Source organism: Buteo buteo, chromosome 6, assembly GCF_964188355.1.
Source record: "Buteo buteo chromosome 6, bButBut1.hap1.1, whole genome shotgun sequence".
In the NCBI taxonomy this organism is placed as follows: domain Eukaryota; kingdom Metazoa; phylum Chordata; class Aves; order Accipitriformes; family Accipitridae; genus Buteo; species Buteo buteo.
The window spans coordinates 31,480,864-31,507,194 of record NC_134176.1 but is presented as its reverse complement, the minus strand read 5'-3'; the positions used below and the strand labels follow the sequence as shown (position 1 = coordinate 31,507,194).

At 36.2% G+C, this 26,331-nt stretch overlaps 1 protein-coding gene across 2 annotated transcripts in view; it reads right to left on the bottom strand.

Moving 5' to 3' along the window:
- PRKD1 (protein kinase D1) overlaps positions 1 to 26,331 on the bottom strand; it is a 150,538-nt gene that overhangs the window by 59,079 nt on the left and 65,128 nt on the right. For both annotated transcript variants that reach the window (XM_075030349.1, XM_075030350.1), the window contains exon 2: positions 13,493 to 13,631. In XM_075030349.1, the coding sequence (XP_074886450.1) occupies positions 13,493 to 13,631 (139 nt within the window). The remainder of the gene's footprint in view (positions 1 to 13,492; positions 13,632 to 26,331) is intronic.

Here is a 26,331-nt window from a genome sequence, read left to right as displayed (position 1 = left end):
TCAGACCAAAATCTACTATGCCTGGAATCCTGCCTTTCAAAGACGAGTTCCCAAAGCAGCATCAGCATCTGGTGGTATTTCCCCAGACCACCACCTCAGATGCCCATGCTCTGCAGCAAAAGCATTCTGTGAAGCAGAGAGGAGGTCATAAAGACAGATGACACCAGGGCAGTGACATTACAAGCACTTTCTGTTTTGTCTCTGTTCCTTTCCTAGGAATTCCAAGACTTGTATTTGCTTTTCTTGATCGGTACTGAGCACGTAGATGATGTTTTCATACTGTAAATTGAACTTCTCAATTTTTGGTAGTATCAGCTAACTCCAAGCCTGTTGTTACGTAAAGAAATTCCCCTGACACTTTCTATTGATCTAAACTGAGTTTCATCTGGGGTGACACTGACACTTTACTAGTCATGCTTTCCAGATCATGTATGAATGTATTTAACAGCACAGACCTAAGAACCTCTGATAGTGGCCTGTTTCCACTGTGAAAACAGCATGTATTTCTACCCTTCTTTTCCTAAGTCATAAACAGTTATTTATCTGTTTGAGCATCTGTCCTCTTCTTTCATGAAAGCATAGTTTCTTTCTGAGCCTTTGGAAAAGGAATTGTCTGTATGACTTCTGGAAAACCAAGTATGCTATCTCAACTGAACAGAAAATTGATATTTTCATTAAACAGCACACAAATAAATTGAAAATTTATTATCTCTGAAAATTGGACAATTAAAGGTATACAATGTAGGATGTCTGATCTATTAGCTTGCAGTGGAACACTGACCTCTCATAAAAAGGTCTTGTCCTGACAGAAGGATTTGCGTAGTTTCTCTCAAGGAGAATTCATCTTCCCTACCAACAGCATTTTTCCCAACATTTAGTTTTATTTTTTTCATAATTACAAAATGACAGTGTTTATAGAATCACAGAATCGTTGAGGTTGGAAAAGACCTTCAAGATCATTAAGTCCAACCATCATCCATGCTCACTAAACCATGTTATGGAGTACCCCGTCTATGCGCTTTTTGAATACCTCCAGGGATGGTGACTCAACCACTTCCCTGGGCAACCTATTCCAATGTGTGACAACCCTCTCAGTAAAGAAATTTTTCCTAATATCTAACCTAAATCTCCCTTGCTGCAACTTGAGGCCATTTCCTCTTGTCCTATCTCCAGCCACCTGACACAAGACACCAGCACCCACCTCACTACAACCCCCCTTCAGGTAGTTGTAGAGAGCTATAAGGTCTCCCCTCAGCCTCCTCTTCTCCAGACTAAACAGCCCCAGTTCCCTCAGCCGCTCCTCATCAGACTTGTGCTCCAGGCCCCTCACCAACTTGGTTGCCCTTCTCTGGACACGCTCCAGCACCTCCATGTCTTTCCTGTAGTGAGGGGCCCAAAACTCAACACAGCACTTGAGGTGCGGCCTCACCAGTGCCGAATACAGGGGAACCATCACCTCCCTGCTCCTGCTGGCCACAATATTTCTGATACAGGCCAGGATGCCATTGGCCTTCTTGGCCACCTGGGCACACTGCTGGCTCATACTCAGCCAGCTGTCAACCAGCACCCCTAGGTCTTTCTCTGCTGGGCAGCTTTCCAGCTACTCTTCCCCAAAGCCCATAACTTTGCATGGGATTGTTGTGACCCAAGTGCAGGACCCGGCACTTGGCCTTGTTGAACCTCATACAATTGGCCTCAGCCCATTGATCCAGCCTGTCCAGATCTCTCTGTAGAGCCTCCCTACCCTCAAACAGATCGACCCTGCCTCCCAGCTTGGTGTCATCTGCAAACTTGCTGAGGGTGCACTCAATTTCCTCACCTAGATCACTGATAAAGATATTAAACAGAACCAGCCCCATCACTGAGCCCTGGGGAACACCACTTGTGACCCGCCGCCAACTGGATTTCACCCCATTCACCACAACACTCTGGGCTCAGCCAGCCAGCCAGTTTTTCACCCAGCGAAGAGTACACTTGTCCAAGCCATGAGACGCCAGCTTCTCAAGGAGTATGCCATGAGAGACAGTGTCAAAGGCCTTGCTGAAGATTACCAACTGAACAAGTTTTAAAAATGTCATCTAAAACCTTGACACAAGTGAGAAATTATTAGAGTTCAGAAAGCTTACTTAAAAACGTAAAGGTAATTTTGTTCCTATGAAGAAACATACTGCTTGCTTTCTTGCAATCCATGTTCGCAAAATCTTGCAATTATTTTAGATTTTCTGATGATGACTAAAAACTTATAGAAAGACCCAGGGAAGAATAGCTAGCATGGCCTGTATTTCTGTAAGAGCACTAGAAGCAAAGTCGACACATTAACTGCTTCCCTACTAACATTTGCCTGTTGGGTATCATTTTACTCAGTGTATACTGTCAGTGATGCAGCCAGAGAATGTAAGGAAGTGGTGTTGATAGGATATCTGTTTTTTTCATCCTATTTTTACCTACTCTCTCCTGCAGCAGAAAAAGAATGGTAAGGCAAGACAGGAGGGGAAGTTCTGAAAGATTCTGCTTATGCAGAAAAACTAGAAATCTTGAACTCTGCATCCAGAAGGTAACAATTATAACACTTACGAGCTGAAGACAACAAAGCAAAACATAAACAAAGAAGGAAAGAATCTTTTAGTCCTAAGAACTTCAAACACAAATTCATCTATCTGAAATTCATAATCCAAGATCAATGTAGGCTAATGAACAGTGAAGGATACAAAAATCAATCTACTCTAACCAGTAATGAAATTTCTACAGAAATAAGAGAAAAGATGACAGCTAGAGATGATTAAAAGGCCATAGAGAAAGAATAACTGTAAAAGATATCATCTTAGACAGGATAGAGAAAAGATAGTTGTATTTCTCAAAGACACCAGAAAAAGAATGTGTTAGCATAGCTATAAAGACACCAAGAAAAGGATGCTTTCAATCACAAGGAAGCAAAATCGCAAACTGTCACCAACTATATAAGTACTATAAAATAGTGTTCAAAGATAAAACATCATAAAGTTTATCTCAAGGAGCTGGCAGTCAAACTAACATTACAATCCAGTTATATGTTGATATATGGCATTTACTGTAATTGTATAGTTATCCACAGCTTTTATTCAGTTTAATATATTTTATCATATACAAGACAGTATAAGCTGTACTGAATCCAAATAATATGTCCGCATCTAATGATCAGGTGGTGTACCATCTATGTGATACTAAACCAGAAACAGCTTCTTAACAAAAGCAGTGGATCAATTCCTGCCCTCAGCAGCTCAGCAAGGGAACGTAAAATAGCTGCTATTTGACTTTCTTGCTTCAGGAATACTGCCAAGTTGAGCACAACTGCTCACAGCAAGCAGATGAAAGTACGGTCCTCTAATTCACACAAGATGCTAACACTTCATTGGCTGCCTTCCAGAAGTGGGCAAAAATCTCTTACATCCCAATGTAATTTTGCCCCAGTAAAAACAGACAGAATTTTTATAAGCAAACTCATATTAAAACTGTAAATATAAAATTGTTTTTTACTCTAACATGAAAAGACTTGGCAAATTTACACAGCAGTTTTTAATAAACTTTCAAGAACAAGGTATAGCATAGGACATAAATTATGCCGGGAAGAACATAAGTCTGAAGGCATCTAAAGTAATTGTTTCCTTGAAGTTCTTGAAAAACAGAACTCAAAAAGAGTCAGAGTATAGAAGTACAGAGCCACAGCAACTCTCATTTGTCAGCTTGTTCTATAGACTCTGCTTCCATTTAAGGGGAAAACCAGCAAATATAGTTCATCCAAAAAAGGTCACAAATACACAGATGAAGTGGTGGTGGTTCCATCTACAGACAGCTTGAAATAATAACTTGAATACACCCTTCATTTTAGAAGGAGGTTAACTCATCTACAATCCAGATCTCATGTAATAACTTAACATAAAACTTCTCCAGAAAGAAAGGGTATGAAGGACTGTACCTCTCAATCATTAATATCTCTTTATTAGCATTAACAAATAGCACTTGAAATAAATAATTTTTAAAGCCTAGTCAAAAGAATACCAAACAGTTTCAAAAACTAGGAGCTAAGCTTAAACAAGTGAGTTTATCAGAGCTAGCATATTCCATTCTGTTCAAATTTATTGTGAATTTTACATTATGTTATTTTGGTGATTCACATTTGCACCCTTTATTTCATGAGTGGAACAAGAAAGTTACCTTTTCATAGGTCCGGTTGAAGCTTGTAGGTGAATGCTACTTAATCATACACACTTTTCAAGTTAAGCTCACCTTACATAAATTTACTTCCTTTTCTTGAGGAAAACAGTAAGACCGCGTTTTAGAGAGAGAGACCTACAAAGATGCAACTTTTGGTTTCTCTTCCTTCGAGTGTTTATGAATGACTGACTACTCATTTACAGCCATCTTTGATTATAACTTTGACTCCAACTTCTGTACCTTGCTTCCTGGTTTGGGCTATCTACTAATTTTTTAGAGTATTCCAATCAAAATATATTCCTACAAATGTAATGTGATAAAAATCTTTTCTCCAAAGATTCAGATCCTTTTTCAGTCTGAAATGCAATTTAACTAAGTAAATGTTGGATTCAGTAAACACATTAGCAGAGACTTCCGAAGCACTAGTAAAGGACTTTCCTCTTTTGTGCATTGGGAGACCAGATGAACTTTTCTAACATTTTGAAGAAGAAATTACATAGAAAATGCACAGCTAAGAAAACAGCAACATGGCAACCAATACATTACTGACAGAATGGTATTAGTAATACTGTTCGATTAACGCCCAGGAGTGCAGCCTGACAAACCAACTGGGTTCAACATCCAAATCTGTGGTTTTAATACATTTCTGAAGTGTCACCATATCTCCTATACAAACACTATCAGAATCCCATACAGTCAACTGCAACAAAGTGTTAAAATAGATAATATTTAAAAAAGAAAAGGAAGAAAACAATATAAGAGGTAAAAATAAAACTGTATGAGGGCTACTAATGTTCATAATGAAAGTTCCCTTTTCCTCTTTTAATGTGCAGCTGACTGAATCTGTAACTCAACATACCCTTTTGCTTCCACTCTCATAATAATGCCCGACCTTTCACTTCCAAAATGCCAGAATCTACATTGGCACTGAATGATGATTCATCTGGCTTACTGCAATAGCCTGTGCTTATCTCCTCTGGACCGGTCAGCAGACAGACACACAACATTTATTCAGCAAGTTAGATGATTCTTGCACTCCATTAAAATCCTACTGTGTAATGCACCAATGCAAAATGCAAGTAATAATGTTCATTACGACTATAAAAGCAGAGCAGGTGCTGCATTCTGAGCTGATTAAATTTCTTGTGTTTCACCAGAAACCTCTAGCTCTACCACAAACTATTTCAGTTGTATTTTATAACAACCGCAGGTACAATTTTCTTCCCTAAAATGGACTAAAGTGCTTCAGCTACAATGAGCAACTCCTCTCAACTATAAATTTTTCTAGATAAATTTTCATGTTTCAAGAACCTGTAATATAAGCTCTAAACCAGATGATCATATTTATTAGTCCTTAAACTGCCAAGGACGTAAGTACAATAAGAAAAAAAAAAAATAATCACAGGTTGTCCAGCCTTTAGAAAAGACTTTGTAATTAAGTAAACTACAATGAAAATTAGAAAATGCACAGTATTAGGATATGAACTGATTGTATAACTCCATACTACCAGGACTGACAGTTCAGCTTACTCTACCCTGACCAATATCGACATGTGCAATAAAAAATGAATGCAGTGGATCAGTACAGCTTTTGACATCAGATATCAGTGCCTCAGGGGATGTTTACCCACAGCGTACAGTTTTCAGCAGCAAAGCTGCAGCAGTAACACTATATTCTACTGCCTCTTTCAGACATGCCATTCAAAAACAATTGTCATAATACAACTTGAATTTATATAAACATCAGAATATATATTCTGTTTAGATATTTTTAAAGTAGGCTAGAAATAAAACACTTCAACCAGTTCAACACAAGCATCTGAACTTATATTGCATTCCTTTTGTCCTTCCCACTGCTCGAGTGTTCAATAACATCCACTGTGGTGCTCAAGGCCAATCTCTCCTGTTTTCAGAGGGTTTTTGCCTCTCTTCAAAATAAATTTTCAAGGCATATCCAAATTAAGTATCATGAAAAAAATTCTTATAGCCCCGTATTTAGGTAACTTTTTTTCTTTTTATATTAAAAAGGAGAGAGAACCCATCTTCAGCTAATTTGTGATGCACTATTGCCAACATCTAAAATAATCTGAAACTATGTCTGAATGTATTTCAGCAGAAACCCACCCGCATTAGTTTGAATACTTCCCTGAACATTACAGACTGTTTAGATAGTTCTTTCTCTTCTCCAGTATTGCAGAACTAGGAATACTTTCCTCCCCTCCATGACACAGGCATTTTATCATTGCAGAAATGAATTGCTGCATTTAGTTCAGGCTCATCTGTGGGAGGACACTGATGCTCTTGAGTGTTTATGGAGAAAATATATTTAATATTGTGTATAACTTGAGACAGCTGACTGAAGTCTTTCATTTGTAATAGCATAATCACCAGTCAGGCCACGACATATTACAGGTTTCATTTGCTGTCCTTCACATTTAGAGAGAAAGTAAGTCTTCTGAGCACAGTATTGTCTAGTTAAAAACTCTGAATTGTTAGCAGATGAGTCTAACTAAATCCAGCAATTTCTGCAATGTTAAAGTTCATGTGCAGCTGGGGGAGGAAACCATTCCCAATTCTATAATACTGGAACAGGTACTGCATGGCTGATCTTTTACTTCTCTTGCTGGTAATGTTTAGGAGCTGGTATTACAGCATGTCAATATAGAAAACATGTCTCAGCAATTACTCTTCACAGAAAACTCCTGCAGTAGGACAGGAGGAAGATTGAAGGCAGGTGCAAGTTGATGAAAGCTGGGATTCCAGCTTCAAGAAACCACACTAAAGAATCTGGTATGACAATGTAACTGAAAAGGTGCAAACAACTGACCCACCCCTTTTCTCGGGTTTCAGCTGTTAAACTCCTTGAGACATCACCAACTGATGACTGAGTGGTCTCCACTCCTCCTCCTCTGACAAACTTCATGTTGTCAAGGTTTCATACTAAGATCTCTTTGCATAGCTAGGGGGGTAACAACCGTTTTTGTTTGGTTGGGTTTTTTAAAGTTGATTTCAGTGTTTTATTAAAAAAGTCACAACCATTGGTCTAAGCAGCTTGCATCAATTAAATACATCACTTTTAAAACCTCATACATGCACCCATACTAGCAGAAAGGCATTTATGTGTGTGTAATCTACAAAGACAAGTTGCATGAAGAAGTATGAGGAATGAAATCATATTTCTTGCTGACATCATACCCTTGTAATTGGGGAGGGAAAAAAAGTCCTCAACTCAGAACTACATGAACTAGATACTTAAGCAGTGGTTCTCCATGAAGCCCCATATAATTTTTGGATTATCAAAGTAATACCAGAAGAAAACACTTACCATTTTTGGAGAAAAAGAGGGAAGAGGATTTGTAAATAAAGTTTATTAGTCTATAAGAGGAGTTGTGACATCTCACATTTTCTTTTCTAGTACCTTAGTAAAGTAATAAGCAATAGAACTGGTTTGCCTTCAAAGCTCAAATCTGGATACTCTTTTAATGTATTTGTTGCTTGAAATAACAAAATCATAAAAATCCTACAATTTTCTTTGAGGTTTTGTTTGTATTATATAAGAACCTTACAATCTTACATACAAGAAAAGACAGTGTATCTGAAAATAAACATCTATTTAGATTTACAGAATAGTGTTCAAAAATGCATTACACTTTTCTTGAGGATCTAAAGGTCAGAAAGTAAGAGAAAACAAAACTCTCTGATTGCACGTACTATTGAAATAATTGCTTACATTCATTATCAGTATTTAAGGTGCTTATATTTTAAATGAAATCATTTTCTCTTAGATTGTTAGATCTGCTATTAAATACTAATTTAATCTGATACTGAAATATTTTTAAAGTTTTAAATATTGTTTCATGACTACTTTACTTCATTCTATCTGAATGGTCTTTCTAATATTTATAAACTGCTACCAGCTGTAAAATCCTTGGCATCTGTTTAGGTCATGTGCAAGAAATGCCTTTTTTATGCAAAGATCTAATAACTTGTAGAAGATTTTATATAGTGATGTTCTGAAATTCCTAAAGGATCACGGTCCTAAGTGATAGGCATAAAGTAAAAGAATCTAAAAAGTGGCACAAGTAACTTCAAAAAAACCCCACAGCCCTTCTTGTCAAGAAGCGTCTTTATTTGTAACAAAGACTGGAACATTAAGTCACTAGTAGCCAGAGGACCTAGAGATATATTTTGGTCAGCTGTGGTAATCTTGATAAAGATTAACTGAAATCATCCTTACCAAAACAATTTTTTGAACGAAAATGCTGGAAAACTGTTGTTAAAGGATATTAATTCTCTTTCTCAGTTTTGTTTCTTAAAGCATAACAGGAGTGAAAGACAACTAATACCCTACCTAAATCAGGTTTCTTACTCATGTGGGCATGCCCACCAAAGAATAGTTCAAGAGCAGAGCATTGACTCACACAAGAACTCAGGCAATGGGCAAGAAAAGAGAAGGTAAAGAACAATGAACAAGGAGAACTGATATTTATATGTGTTACAACACAGACCTACTTGAAGCATCTGAGGTGCATGCTTGTAATCTCTTTTCAGTTCCATTTCACCATATTGTGCTATGATGATTTCGACAAGATTAAGAGAGAATACCATTTGATTAAATACGAAGGAACAGTAAGCTTCACCTTCTTAACTAAAGCAGCAAGAGGAAGACGAGGGAAAATGTGGTCCCGTTGCTGAATGGGACAGGCAACCTGGTGACAAAGGCTAGGGAAAAGGCCAACGTACTCAACGCCTTCTTTGCCTCAGTCTTTACTAGCAAGACCAGCCTTCAGGAATCTCAGATCCCTGAGACTAGAAGGAAAGTCTGGAGCAAGGAAGACTTACCCTCAGCAGAGAAGAATCAGATTAAGGAACATTTAAGCAAACTGGACATACATAAATCCATGGGGACTGACAGGTTGCGCCCATAAACACTGACCAATGTCATTGCACAGCCACTCTTGAGCACTCTGCAGCGTCCAGTTCTGTACTGTGTCCAGCTCTGGCCACTCTAGTCCAAAAGAGACATCTAAATAATAATCTAATCTAAAAATAATAATTTGACATCTTTTGCACAGTGTCAGAGTACATTTCTGGTATACACCATCAAACATATTGGATAAACATTGTGTGAACTTGATTATTTGATAGCACTATCATTACTTAGGGCATAATTTTTTTAAGTACTCTGTACTGTTCTAAATCTATTGCCTCTGAAGCTAGTTTAAAAATAAGTGCTTTTCCAAAGAATACTTTGTCAGCTTTGCTAATATAAGATACTATAAATACACAGTTATTTGCATAAGAACTAGATAACAATTTTTCATTGCTAAGGAAGGAAAGGCCCAAGAAAGAATTTGAAATCTTTTGGCAGAGGAGAAAAATGCTTACTACAATTGTTCAATAAAAACACAGAAACAAAATCATAGTCTTTGGGCCATATGGAATTAAGAAACCAGTACACCTTGCAGGAAGAGTCTTAAGATCCCTCAACCCTGACTTGTAAGCAAAAAAAGCCACTTCATTTCAGTGAGGACATGAGTGATGGCTGTAGTTAAGATTACATAAATTAGTGTCCTGATTTCGGCTGGGACAGAGTTAATTTTCTCTGTAGCAGCTGGTATAGTGTTATGTTTTGGGTTCAGTATGAGAAGAATGTTGATAACACACTGATGTTTTCAGTTGTTGCTAAGTAGTGTTTAGTCTAAAGTCAAGGATTTTTCAGCTTCTCATGCCCAGCCAGCGAGAAGGCTGGAGGGGCACAAAAAGTTGGGAGGGGACACAGCCAGGGCACGTGACCCAAACTGGCCAAAGAGGTATTCCATACCATGTGACGTCATGCCCAGTATATAAACTGGGAGGAGTTGGCCTGCGGTGGGGGACACGGATCGCTGCTCAGGAACTAACTGGGCATCGGTCAGCAGGTGGTGAGCAATTGCATTGTGCATCACTTAAAACTATGTAGTCAAGTTTTGCACATTTGGGGAAATCTCAGGGGCCAGCACACCTGGAGGCTCATTCCCTGCACTCTGGGTGTCCTGACCCCTGCAATTTCCCCAAATACAGGAAACTCAGCTGCATAGTTTACTTGTTTTGTATATTCCAAGTCTTCATTATTATTATTACTACTATTATTTTCTTCCTTTCTGCCCTATTAAACTGTCTTTATCTCAATCCACGAGTTTTACTTTTTTCCGATTCTCTCCCCCGTCCCACTGGGTGGTGGGGAGTGAGCAAGCAGCTGCGTGGTGCATAGTAGCTGCCTGGGGTTAAATCACAACAATTAGGCACTTTCAAAATCATGTGAAACAGCTTTTAGCACTGGACTGGTAGTTGCTCAAAGAGATAGTATTTATCTTATCTTCCAGAAGTAGCTTTAGATATACTGGGATTGGGGAGAAGAGGGGAGGAGATGGCAGACAGGACACAAAAAAACCCAAATGAAACAAACAAAACAAAGAGACAGAAAGAAACTAATTCTATTACTAACTACTGCTAATAGGAATGATGAAACTGAAACAAGAACTATTCTCAGGTATTAGAACTACTGATCACTTTCAGTGAAAACAAGTTAATGAAATCAAGAATTAAAGATTCAGAAATGCTACAACTATGCAGGTATGATCACACCCTATTTCCTGTAAAACTATGAAACAGCATGCAAAAAATTATAATATACTTAGTTCTCAATACATCATAATCTTACATGTGTGGTTTGCATTGTAAATTTATTCAAGATACAACAATTTTCTTAATCTATGAATTTCCTCCATTACAATTACCTTCAAAAAGATTTGGATCCCCTAAATTCTCTATTTTCTTTTTCTTTTTTAACCCATCATAACACACTGCTACAGTTGCACAACTTTTGATACAGTTGATACAGTCAGTGAATTGCAGAAAGGCAATAGTCCATCACAGAAGTGAGGTAAATCAGTAACAAGAAGGTAATAAACAAAGATAAATTTCTTTCATGAGTTCATCATAAATAAAGCCAGATAAAATGATAGAGCTGATCAATACTGTCAACAACTGTTTAACAGAGTTATTAGGAAGTGTATAATAGTGCACTTTGGGGATTTACCTTTAGCTAAAATTTGGTTACTAGAACACAGTACAACAGTTTTTTGTGACATTAAAAATTCCAGACCTTTGGCCAGCAATGTATACTTTAAGCTGGAGGGTGAGAGGGAAAAATATATGGATCTTGGGCAATTGTAGGTACCACCCACACTTTCACACAGTGCTGATTTAATAGCCTTCCTCTAAATATTGCAGAGTTGCTTATACTTGACCACTTTTGTGGAGAGACACTTCACCTAAAAAATAAAACCATAAATCCCCTAATGCTTTTAAACAGTACAGTTCTTTATCACTTGCAAGTACTGCATGAAGTGCTGCTCCTGAAGATTTAAACAGCTACTTGTCTAAGTTTTGCAAACTGGAAGATACATGGTCTCCATTTCAAAAGCATATAAACAATACATCAAATAAAGCACTAAATTCCTTGCTGATTTTTTTTCCACTGCATCTGATTTACTGATCTGGAGTAATAATTTTCTGTGGGAAATATGAAACAGAGATTACTGGTATCTTTTCAAAAGGGAAAAATTTGTTTCCTGATATGGAAAAAGATGAATGATAACTTACAGGAATGACTTGCATTATTCTTTACTGTACTTCTTCCTATTCTAATCAAAGAGTATGGAATAGGGTCCTATACAAGAAAACTATATTTAAAAGCTCAGTTGGCTTAGATTATGTGACTTAACTCTTACCTCCACTCTTTTCAGCATCCATTAGGACTTCAGCTTTCTCTTCACTAATCTTACAATCTTCCATAGATTTAATTTCTACTTTTATATGACATTGGTGTCTCCCTATTTTTAACCATCTCTTCAGATGCTCTAACTGCATGTTCCAACTGCAAAAATAAAGCCCTTCAGCCATCTTCTAAGTTTTTTTTATCAAATACAACCTTTACATCTTCACAATTCCAGCATTCACTCTACCGCATACCCTTGTAAACTTTGCACCATACCTAGTCACATACCTCATCAATTCTTACATCAAAGTTTTTGACAACTCCTATTGACACCTAACGCCATCCCCAGACGTCTTCTACATTCCAGTCACATAATTTGTGCTTATTTCCTACTTAAATTAGAGTAATCCACTCTTTATGGCCACTCTGCTGGCCAAACATGCTCCTTAAATCCATTTGTCATTTCACTGTCTCCAAAGTTTGGCCTTTCACCTCGTGATTCACTCATACTACATCTTTTCTTACATCCCTTCACCTGCGAGTCACCTTCAGACTATAACTTTCATTCTCTGACTTTGCATGGACTTACAACTTGTCTCCTCTGACTTTTGTATTTCCTAGGCTCTAAATATTTATTTTCTTTTGTTCCACCTTTTCACCTTACATACCACCATTTATACCTGTCACACAATCAATAGTCCTGTACAAGAAGCATCCAGCACTCCTCTTTGACAGCCATCCATAAATAATATATATTTCTATAATTTCATTTGCTTCCCCACCTAGAAATTAACTTTTCCTCTTCCCTTCCTTTCCTAATTTTAAAAATAAATCATGTAAGGAGTCAGAGCAGTCCTGGCAGGCATTGTTATGTATGACTTTGAAAAAGCAGTTACTTTATTGCCAGTGGACATTTTCATGGTACTTCATATAAGGTAAAAGCCAAAAATCCTTACTTTAAAAGGAGCCAAGTCACTGTTAGCAAGAATGGCCTTGACAGTTCCTCCACAGGTGATTATGAACTGACTGAATCGACTAATAGAAAAATGTACACTCTATCCAATACTAAACATTAAACTGTGGATACTTCATGCAAGATATGTGAAGACCAACTCTGATTTTCAAGCTACTCTGTTGATTAAGTACAGGTTAAAATATCTATTGTATTTTGTTGTTACCTGTTATGTTTTGTTTCTACTGTGCTTCTTTGAAAAGGGTTGTGCTGCCACACAGGATGATTTTTTCCTCTAAAAATGCAGAATATGTATATTTTATATTGCTCATTAAAATTAACCCATTGCTTAACTAGCAATATGGACAAAATAAGGTTGTTAAAAAGTATACAGTGCAATAGAAAAAGAAAAGAAAAGAATTAGTAGGCATAAAATGCCTATATACATCTAAGAAAGATTTTGACCCAGCGTAGGTTAAAGTCCACACAAACAAAATTTCCTTTTTCTTGAATACTAACTGGTACAAAAATACTGTGGATGTTTTTAGCTGCAAGCATAACAGTAATTTTTATTTTTCTTTAGTTACCTGACAAGACAACTTCAACTAGGTCTCCTTCTTGGATATCTGCAGCTGTTTTCACCAACTGGAGAATGTTTTCAGAGGTAGGGTCATGGCGGAAGAGCAGAATTTTGTCATACATTCCATAGAAACCACATTCGGGAAACTGCAAATACAAACCAGTGAGAATTTACTACACTGTAAAATACATAACTGTAAGATACAATTAATATATAATTAATTTTTTAGGGCAGACTAGACCATTTCTCAGACTAGTACCAAACAGGATATATATTTTTCCTATATGACAATATTTATTACTATAGTCTGAAAATGGCTTTTCCCCCGAGCAAATAAGCTCATTTGCCTTTCTCTTCCTCTGAACAATGTGGTATCCACTAGCAAATCAGAGAGAAATAAGTGCACCCCTTAGCCACAACTGATAACTTTTCAAAGACAAGTTCCTGAGCAAGGTGATCTAATTAGACCTTAATGGAGCAGGTGTTTGGACTTGATGACCTATGGAGCTCCCTTTCAGTCTATATTATTCCATGATTCTATGATTTCTCCCCAGATTACTGCCAAAAAGATGCCTTGAAGCTGGAAGAAATGTTTTTCAGCTCTGCCTAAGATGCAATGCCTAAATGATTGCTCATTAGGAAATACCTATTTCTTGAGACCGAAGTTGCTAGACACATAAAACAATGTTTCCAAACTTAACCATAGTCATTTATTTCAATGCAAAGAAGTTGGAGTTTGAAACCAGATTAAACCCTGTTGGAACTAAGAAGGATTTTTAAAATCTCAGAGGTTATAAACTAAACTTGAGATTATTATCTAAGCAACTTTTTTTTTTCCTTTTTATTTTTTTGCTGCAGCACAAAAATGTGAGTTAATTCTTTTCATGACCCCAACTTAAAGAACTAAGATTTTGTTTTGAAAACATAGCCAAGAAACCCTTTTTCTGATACAAAAGATTCAATTCAATTTTACATCACTGAACTACTCCATGTATTATTTGGGAGTTTTATCAACATGGAATGAAAGAAACACAATAATAAGCACAGCTCGAGAGATAAACTGGCAGGTTTTGAGGTTATAATTACTTTGAAGAGAATGCAGAATAGAAGGGACCTAACAGCAAGTACTTTAAAACAATATATGCATTACTGATTACTGGAAACTTTTCAAATTATCCAAGTATCCCAAGAAAGTTATGTGCTTTTTTAAGCTTTAAAGCATGCACTGAAAGGAGAGAGACAAAATGGTCAGATGCCTGGTTTGAGTTTTGTCTGTCTTATTCCAGAATATACCACAATTACCAATCCACTGCTAATTCTTGGCTGGACACACTACCTGCCTGAAAAAGAAGTTGCTGTACATAGTTATTCATACAGGTTTTATACTGAACAGAAACAATTTCCAGACTCTGAAGCATAAAACATTCTCACAAGATCTGCAAAATTCCGCTATAGTGCATGTGTTTAAAGATGCAGAATTTTTATTCATGTACACTGTGCACCGCATTAAAAATCCTAGATAGATTGCTTATCTATATGATATGAGATACTATTTTAAGGCCATTTCCTTGAGCACCTTTATCATCCACTAATTAGGAACTGAAAGAGTTGGCAATCTATTGCCAAACTTTGAGAAGGTTGGCAACAACATCAACACATGTATTTCTAAACAGGCATTACAATCACAGAAATTAAAAAAGATCCGTATTTGTAAAACTTTCCTAGTAATCAGTCAACCATTCATATTCACAACCTCAGTTGAATGAACAGTCATAGTAACAGCAAGGTATACTTTACCATGTTCATAAAGCTGAAAATGGCTTACTATGCCATGTTCAATTCATATTTCCAAAGTGTTTCCCACTGATGATTACCACCTCTATGTGGACCAAAAACTTGCTCTCTAAAAGTGTGGTCTGTTGCCTTCTGAAAACATTATGCATGGTTTTAGTCTTATTAAGAAGAGCAAAAAAGTATTCTCTATTTTCATATTTCTCTGTAAAATAATGAGCACTGAATAACCTGGTTCTGTAAGAGATAGGCATTACCACATTCAAAAGTTACAGAAGAAACACCAGGTGGAATAAAATTAAGAAAGATGGATACTGAATTTTTGTTTATTTAAAAAAACACTTGTCACGTAGGCCACACTTCTACTGGAGTTGTTAGCCAGCCAAAAGTCACATTTTGTCATGAAAAAACAAATGAAGTAATGAAATGCTGACATATTTGGATGATTCCACTGTGCAGGCACCTTCTACTTGCTTCATACTCTCCTTAGAAAAGTGCCTTTTCCTGGGAAGCCAGGAACCATTCTTGACTGTACACAGGCATTATTATTGGTGCCTACACATCAAAAGCATTCAATTCTTATACAATTATCAAAAAAGATGTAATTAAGGCACTACATTAACTAAATTATTTTAAAAGTTTACCAGGAAGGTAAAATGGCAGAGTTTTGGAAAGAAAATTTAGACAAAACCAATCTTCATTATGCAAGAACACAAATCTTTGCATCTTTCTGTCTTCCTGTTACTCTATAGCTGTATCTTAATGCTAAAGTAATATCCTCTATCATCTTAACTAAAGGAGAAGGGGTAGAAGTGACTTAAAGTTTCAGCATAATTGAAATCAACTCCTAAACATAGTAACATAAGTAATTTTCACCTACGGGAGGAATTTCTGAGAAACAGTGCAAAAATCCTAAAAAAAGTTCTCTTACATGGAATATTCTTAATCTTGCATAAAGACAACATAACGTAAATAGCATTTTCTCCCACAGTTCCAAACGTGAAGATGAACTATTTCAAGTATCACATACTTAAGATGCAGTAAATATTAAGGATTAAAACTGTATCAATAAGCCAAATAATGCTGAAGGACCTTAATTGTCAAGGTATCATTTCCGAATTTCATTAAAATAATAAATTATTCAACCTAGTGCCAAAAGCATTTTTCTAGTTCAAGAATGAACTAAATTCATGGCTTAGATGAGAAATAGATACTCCAGCTTTTAAAGAAATTTGCTTTACATGAAGTGTAAATGGGAGTGAATCAAAGCTTTCGAGAGGAGATGTAATCTGAACTGCAATTACTCTCTTCATCCATACAGGTGCTAGCGTAGCCTAGGTAATAGAAAAGCAGGTGACACAGGCACTAACAGACACCTGAGTGTCTTATAGAGCCATTCAACGTCTGACCTAGCAGCGCTGAGCTGAGCCCAAAAGCCTGCTGGAGCCACTCAGATGCACGTATCACGGTGCTCCATGGCTGGAGCAGCTCTTCTTCCCTCTCTCCAGCACTTGAGCTGGCAGCGGGCAGATTCACTCTTCTCCTAAATGCTTTAAATTTAGAACGTGCGTAAGAAAGCAATCCCAGTGGGATTATAATTTTAATTAAACAGATTCCTAACTTGCTACAGTATACAAGCCTGATGGCATGCCGTAAGAGTGAGAATTTTCTTTTACACAAGCAGTGAAAAAATTAGAACTATCTTTCAAAATGGGCATGGTTGATCCTTTTCGAACACTGAAAGAATTTTCTCATTTCACTGGATTTCAGTGACAGTACAGGCATTTCCCTCTAAACTCATTATGACTTAAATTGTTTGTTCTCTCTTTATATTCCCATTCAATTTGTTCTTTCAAATTAGCTCTATTTTTTCTACCTATAAAAGCTTTTGCTATATTACATGTATTATATATGTATATGTATAAATATGTATGTTTTGAGGTATCATTTATTATATTCTGTAGAGAAAAATTAATTCAATCACAACATTTTTTCATAAATTACATACAAGAATTATCTTCTGGGTTTGAGTTAGTTTTTCTCAGATAAACTAATCTCATGCCATGAAAGCCATTTTGATGGTGCGATTCTCCAAATAAAACATTGTGTAAGGACCAACTGTTGCAACAGTGACAAAAATACTCCTTCAGCTAAGCTTATTCCTGCCAACAATAATGTTGATATGCACGAACAAAAGTAAACAAAAAGCAGCCACGTTGCTTGGTACTACAACACTATAAATAGCATTTATTTTTGCCAAATACAGGGCAAAACAGGAAATGCGTATATGTCAAGATACCTAAAAGCTAACTAAAGCCAAGCTAACTAAACCCAACGGTACTGGATCTAAATTCTCAACAGTAATAAAAGCCCTTGTTTTTGTATAATAGCTGCTTAAAGTGGAATTACCATGAGTAAAAAAATCACTGTAATTTCTATAAAGAGGAAATAACAATATTTCTGTAAGAATCAGGAGAGTGGAAAATTGTTCGCATGGGGTTTGGAAAAGGATCTATTTCTGGATGCTTAACAAGTCATCAGTAGTCATTAAGACATCACAACTGTCCATATACACATCGGTTGTCTACTCCAAGCGTGAAATAAAATGCATCTTCCTAAACCACTTTCAGTGTGGTTTAATCTCAGGTGCCTTAGTCTACAACTGGAACAGGATAAATGACCTTCACAGCGTAATAACTTGTAAAACTGCCACAGTTTAATTGTGTATTTCAAGTGTGTGTCCCCCTCCCCTTTTTTCAATAGAGAGAAAGATTATCTGACATAATTTGTATCACTTACAAACTATTTGGGTTCCAGACTTGCACTTTAGCAAAATTTCTGTATTAATGTAAGTCTATCCCCAGTCTTGATGTTGTTATTTATTACATATTTTCCAGTGTAAAGAGAAGAAATATTGGACAGCATGTTTCTAAGACACTTAAAACTACAAAATATATTCAGTCTACAAATGAAAGGTTCAGCATACCTGAAGATAAGTTGAAAGTCTGGTTCACCATAGACACTGAGTTCTGGAAAAGCTGATGGTATTTTTTAATAAAACCACTTAAAAAAAAAAAAACAAACCAAAAGAAAATACAAATAAGAAGGAATGCAATTACTACTGAAGAGAATATCCAATGTGCAATGTGAATCCTTTTAAAAGCCATATTTCTATTTTCCAAACTTGACCTTTCAACTTTGCTACTTAAGGTCAATTTATGAAAGATGCATAAAACCACTAGGAAGATACATCATATTAGATATATCCTCCATAAAAAGGAAGGTTCTTTAGCCTAGACACATGCAGTCCCTGTCTGGGAGCTGGGCATAAATGATTACAGTCTTTAAATACATAAACAACTGGTGCTGATAGGAATGGAATAATCTGTTTCTCCTCTGCATGGAACATTAAGGATTAGCAAATCTAAAACACTGGAATGTATACAATACAGGCAATTAGACTATAGACAAGGAAGCCTTTGCAAGGATAAGAATTTCTAAAAAATCTTATTGTTTTCCTAAGAAAGGGAATGTCTATTACTAGAGGGTTTTCTACCAGAACAAATCAAACAAATGTCAGGAATCTGTCTGCTGATCTCTCGATGTTAGGATAGAAGGATAAAGTAGATAATCTCATATGACTTAATGATTATGATACTGAAAAAATTACTATCGAGAATAAATGGGGACAAAATAAATGACTAAATGTGTACTACTAGTTCTTATATTGTTTATTTACTTATTTATTAAGTACAACTCTCCCTGTCAGCAAGCAATGTTAAATCTTGCTTATGTCTATCCACAGTGATATTAGGTCAAAAAAAAAAAAAAAAAGGTAACCTTAGCATGACTGTTTTCAATAAAACTGTCATTATCATAGAGGAAAGCATATTATACATCCACAGGTTTTGTTCATTAATTTACTAATTCAACAGTGATTTAATACAAGAAAAGTTTTTGAAAAATTAGAATAGAAACTATCCTAAGAAGATGTACAAGTATTAACTTTTCTGTAAGAGCAGTTAATGTTGTCCAGCCTTGCTGTGTAGATGCCATTCATTATTATATTAGTGCAATAGACTTACAGTGGAAGAGCTGTATCACTCCCTCATTCTATATTACTGGTAAGCAGCCTGTAATGTACCAGAGGGATTTCATAGTACACTACAGGAAAACTATTGTAAAAGCTATACCACATATAAACAACTACTACTCTCAAAGCAAACTATTATCTAATTTATAACACGCTCTTCTGCAAGAAAGGAAATACAATGTACTATTTTTCATCATACTGCCAATGACATTTAAAAAAAATTAATCACTCCCATGAAGAAACAAAATTCTGGCAGTAAATAAACTGACTGTTTACCAGGCTTAAAACTTCAAGGAAGATCTGGATTCTGTGCCCTTTCCAGGGCTGCACTGAATTGACTTACAATTTGACTATTAGTGATCAGTGTAACTATTTACAAAGCACACATAAAATTTTGCAGGATAAAAGCTTTCAGTCATTAGTGTAAAATAGCATTCATGTAGACAAACAATTATGTCATAGTAAAGTCAAATTCAGACAACTTGATGAGGAAAACTTGTAATTTAGAGATCATCTCCATTTAAAAACCAGCTGTCATGGATCCAGAGGGGGACTGTTTGAAGTTTTAGCAAGATTATGTTTCTAGACCAAGCTGCAAGTTATTTCTTACTTGTCCACTTCATAAAGGAAAATGAAATATTCTATTAACAGGATAGCGTTCATGACTATTGCTTGCAGTGATTGCAAACGTATTACAATTCCGAATACAATTCTGAATGTTTACTGTTGGATAACAGTGATTTACATTTTTTAGTTTATTAGATTTTAAACTATTAATATTTACTGAATGTAGATGCAGTGATCGTTCACAGACTGTGAATACTACTCTAGTATGATTTTAATCAGTTACATCTCCACAAGAAATAAAATGCATATACATACCTCTCAAGAGGTGTGATTACCCTAAGGTTTACTTTTAAAAATTTCAGCAACAAAGACCTAAATGTCAGTTTTCAGCATGCCCACTCTTGCCTTTTCAACAATGCTTGTCTCATTATGCCAATAGTTTCTCCTTACATGTACTGTAATGTTACCACAATAAAAGTGTATTATTTGGGAAAAGCATAACAGGCTTTTATTCCAAACATTGAGCCTTAAAAGACTGCTACCTAAACATTCATATAAAACGTGTTTTATATGATATTGCAGCAGCTTTTATGGTAAAAAACAGGAAACTACTAGCATTTGAAGTCACCCATAAGCAGACTGAAGTTGTGTGCTTCTTTCATTTCCTGAAAATATCACGTAACTGTTACCTACCCATAAGACTTAAAAAAAAAAAAAAAATTAAATTGCTTTTTCAGGTGAAAAAACCCTGGATCTCAAATAATAATTTGGTATTGCCCAGCTTGTGGGTACAATGGCAGCAGACTATCCATAAAACACAGGGCAAAAGGAGGCTCGGCACTAACCTTTCCTCAGCAGATACCAAAGCCGAAGCAATCATTGAAGTGTTTTTATCCTTAGCAACTGTAAACATCTCAAGAAAATTCACCAAAATATTTCACCAATAACTGTACAGAAGCCAAATGATTATGCAAATTCTGGGTTTGTCTTCAAGTGATACTACAAAAAAATTGCAGACTCATATTAAATTTCAGTAACTGGAAACTCTAATTATAAGTATTCAGTAATTCATTTAATCCATTATCCATTTTATCCGTCAATAGTTTCAATGGCATACCTCCATCCACATGCAGACACAAGCTGAACTACATAAGTCCATAATTGTGCTGTCTTATTAACAAGTGTTCTCAATACAAGGATCAAAACCAAAGTGCTGAAAAAAACTTGGTGATATTTAAAAACTCTATCCAATTACTGTGACAATCAAATGGTTTTATTATTAAAGAAACAGAACTTTAAAAGATCTGATATATCTAAATGTTAGCATATTGCCAATCTGAATTGGGAAGCATTCATTAATTAATCATATAAATAGTTATTTGAATGGAGAACCTATTCAGCCTTCCTCTTTCTGTAGTAAAGCATAATTTCTAATAGAAATGAACTAAAAGGAAAGGTGAGACTGTCTAAGGTGAGACAACTCTCTCACCAGTTTGGTTTAATAACTACGCATTTGGAAGATTAGCACTGTAGATACCTCAAATGAAAAACTGATGAGAAATAAACTTCTTCCACATAAAGAACTTTATCTGGAAAAGCTGGAAAAAACGTACTCTAAATATTGATGCTGATTTCAGTGTAATTACTAATGTAATCCAATAGTCAGAAAAGTGTGTTGCTGTGGTCATTTTGCAAAAATACTCCTTTCAACATACTAAAATTGTCACATTTTTGTAATAAAAAAAGGCAGATAGGTTCTCAGTGCTAAAGGTACAAAAGAAAAAAAAAATCCTCTTCTTGTTTCTGTCTTTTTGTCTATTACTACAATTTTGCACATTTCCTGTAAGGGATAGTTTCTGTTGCTTTATTCTAGGAAGTAATGAGAGTTGTCTTTTAAACTTTTTCAGTCCTCATTAACTTTTTTCTTAACATTAAATTGAACTACATATCTTTTAGTGATAACTATTTTTTCCTTCTAAAGAGTAGCTATTTCTTCCTTCTAAATTAGTTAGATTTTTGCAAGCCTTCCTCTTAAGAGAAGTCCTTAGTGATTACCGTAACAGCACCAAGAACCTTGATAAAACCTGCAAGTCTTTCACAGCACAAAGATAATGATCCAGCACACACAAGGACTGTGGGCTAAACAATATCTTCATAGCATGTGGAGAAGTTGAGTCATGCTGAGTATTTGTTGACCTAACTTAACTACAAGGTGTTGACCTAACCCTAACTCGTTTAAAAGGAAATAAATAAATTAATAAATAATCTTACATTGATACAACTGTTTTAAAATATTAAAGATATAAACGTACAAAACTTTTTAAACAATCATATTAACAAAGATGAAACATTCTTCTTTCACATTCTTAAAATAACAATGCATTTTATTTTTAGAAGTCAGGATTTCCTTTCTCTACAGAGGTTACAACACAGCAAATTCATGATACTGAAAAGCAGAGAATTTTTGGCCAAGAGACTGCCTAAATTCTCATTTAATTGTGGCAGTCATTATTAACTCACTTGCAAAACTCAAGAGATTTTTTAAAGGCTCTATTTACCAAGTGCAAAGCTATCATGAAAATATTAGTCTTTCCTTTATACATAAAGAAAATACCACAAGACTTCACGGATTTATCGTAAAAAAAAAATAATAATCAGTTAGGATTCAAAGACTTTCTTCACATGGACCACTACAGTTACTGCAAACTAACACAAACTCTGGCATTTAAATAGAAGTGCACACTATATAGCTACACAGAATTTATACAGTAACGTCTGAGGAAGAGCAGGAGCTAGTGCCTGCTCCAGCAGCAGTGGTATCTCCACCTCATTCCAGCATGTTTCGTGCTGTGCTTAAGACATCTCAGAAATGGTGACTCTCTCTAGATTGCCTTTGCACTTGCCAGGCAGCCAAACAGCAAGAATAGGCAAACCTGCCTATTTCCTTTCCTTTGTTCCCTTCTTTCTGGTCTCTTCTCCCCTGGTAATCAGCTTTTGGTTGTACGGGAAAGAAAAGTAAGTATCAGAAAATATAAGTAGGAGTACTAACCATCTTGATACTGTCTGCACTGCAGTACCACCCAAGACAGGCTTAGGAAAAGTCCATTTGTCACAGGTATAGAGAGGAAGACAAATGATCAATGAACAAAGATCTTTCACTGGAAAGGTAAAGAAGCAACAGAAAAAACCTTGAAAGGTTAGGAAGAGAGATGACCAGAGCAAAGAAAATACATGTAGAACAGAAGCATCAGACAGACCTTGAGGTCTTGTGAGCCTTGAGGAGAGCAGCAAGGAGCCAGGTTTACAAAGGTTAAAGCAGTGAATGGGAACAGCAGTATAGTTCCTTGCTCCCTTTTTGCCTTTGTGTTCCCAAAAAAGTGTTGGTAAGTTTGCTTCCGATCTAATCGCTAAGTGAAACAGAGAAGTTTCTAAGATTACACGCACTAAACCAGCCAGGAACCATTCTTTGGATCTGAGACTAAGTGGCGGGGAAACGGCTCACTGTCATACAGCTGACTTCTTTCTCCAGAAATGGAGACGACATTCCCACTGCTTATTTTAAACAGTCCCTTACACGTTAGGACCCAAACCATGTCTGGGCACCACCTGAGTGTGATTTGGCATAATCCAAACTATATCAGGAAGCACACAATTAAACAACTGAAAAGCTTACATGATTTTGGGCCAGTGCTTGAGACTCTGTTCTCATTTTGGTTTATTTAAAGATTTATTTGTATATATATCTACTCCAGAGAACCATCAGCATTTGGAACACTCCTACTAACATCAGTTAAACTACTTCACTAACACTTTAATATGGGTGGCGTCATTCCCTATTTACAGTATTTATTCCTCTTTTTACTTTTTTTACTACAATCCTTGACTAATTACATGTTCTATACTGCACAGCATGATACCTTCAGCATAGAAGTTAATAAGCCTTTTCGAAGTGGCCTGTGATGAAGGAGCAAACTTATTCTTGTTCATGATGTAAACAATATTTTAGATAACAAATATGTGCGTACAAATATTTTGCTAATTCTGTTCGCTGCAGTGATTTGCTGCACAAATCAGGTTCCTTCACCTCTCTCAGATCAGGAACAGAGTATTTTGCCCACACACCCTGATTTGAACTGGCATCAAACTACAACTTTTTCCTGCAGCTGCTGTCTATGGAACAATGATGAACACAGAGGAAAAATACAGCTGAGCTCCCTTACAGAAATATCCGTGAAACAGATGAAACATGGCCATGGTGAAATATAGGAACGTGGCTATTTTAGAGAGAGCCTGACCTCTGAGCAACCTTTTTGTCAGCCTATTTCAGTACAGGTTGTTCCCTGTGGCCATTCAGGGAAGGAGTTGCTTCCTTTGCACAGTATCTTTAAAGAAACACGTTCTCTTGCTACCTATGCCTTCTGCCACTGTGCGTCGGCTTGCCTTTTGTCACTCAAATTGCTCACTGCCAAAAATATAGAGTATATACCACATTACTCAAGCTACTTGTATGCAGACTTAAAAAACTCCCAGTTCAGGGCAAGAGGCAAGAGATATAAGCAGAGAATCAAAATAAAAGCATCTTAACAACACTACACAGCATTTTTTTTTCAAATCTAGATTCTTTTACCCAAGAGCAAACAGAAAGCAAAGCTGACACACCAGAAACATGGCTCAAAAAAGTTGTTAAATTTTACTTGTGTGGTTGCAATTGAAAACTTCAGTAAAATCATGGTGACTTTGTAGATCCTGATTCCCGGTAATGTTGCTTTAGTGATTTTAAAATAATCTGCAGACTGGGTGCGGCGGGGGGGTGTTTTCTCTTATTGCTCCTGAACTGAGTCTGGCAAGTGGCTGCTGGCTGGGGTCAACCCACCACAGCTCAAGGCAATTAAACACAAAAAATCTTAAATAATAACACTTCTCTCAAACAATGAGAACTTCAGCATAATTAGTGTAACTATTTGTGCTACCACAAGACACTAATATAACTTTTTCCATTTCCACTAAAAGATTGGATTTATTTTTCATTAAGACTTTTGTGGAAATACTTCATTCTGAATTACTGCAGGTAATGAGTTACCAAAAATATATGTTGATTATGTCTTGGAAATTGATTTTCACTAATACCATCTAAAGACTACCTTAATTTAAAATAACATCTGACTCTTAAATACAATTTATCTTCTCCAAGAGTTAGCTTTTTTACTGATACTTTCTCAGTATTTTGTGAATATTCTATTACAGCTTCCAATGCAATGAAGATGACGCAGAGTCAAATGGATGTAAAGAAAGAGTAAGTCCAATAACTCAGACATTGAGAAAACACTCAAATAATTTTTTCACATACAAATTCTAAAAGTTCATGTGCCATGCAAATCAACACACACTTGTGTAGCTGACTTCTCTATCATGTAGATGAAGAGGTTAGTTCAACAGGAGTATTTAGAAAAGTAATAATAATAAACACACAACAATGAGACTCAAAAGAGAAACTGGTCTTCACATCCTGTTAGAGCCAAAAGTATTAGCACATACATATACCACATCTGCATATGCTCCATAATTTCCTGGAAAATTTTCACCAGCAGAAGCACTGAGGCACAGCACTAACAGTCTGTGTCTTCTTGGTTATTTCATACTGAACATTCGGGAGCACTGTTCTACTAACACCGATCCATTAATGCCACATTTCTCTAACGCAATACAGGGACCTCAGCAGAAAGGCTCCTACAGTTCCTGTATACGTTCTCTGTGCAGCCCAACACTGTCCACCCCATGACAGAATTACGGAGCTTCCTGCGAAACATTTAGGAGAAGAACGTGACAACAGTGTCAGATTGTTGACAGGCATCCATTTATGTAGATGCTTCACGAACAGATTGCAGTTCTCACCAAGGAGGTTGAGAACTGGAGCAGAAACTTTCATGCCCTTCAGGGAATAGGCAGAAAAAGCATGATGAATCACTAACAAAATCGAGTATTTTTTCTAGTTCCTTTAATCAAAAAAAGATTTAAGACAGTACCTAAATAGTCCCTTGCTCACAAGCATGCACTGTTTCTGAAGCTGCAGTCTTACTAATTCTATGCCATATACTGCACCTGGGAAAACAAACTCCTAATTTAAGAAAGATGAAAAGAAACCAGTTCAAGAGCCAATTCTACACATTATTTTAAAAACAAACAAACAAACCTAAAACCCATTTCTGTAAGAGTCTACCACCAGATGTGTTTTAGCTATCTCTGAGCAAGAATTACATCAGTTCAGGAGACTCAGTCATGTACATAACTCAATAGACTACACAGACATAGAACAAATGTTCTTGATCTCTAGATCTCTTACCTTTATTAGGTCTGTCTAGATCTCTTACCTCATACACAGAAACTTCGACTGCACC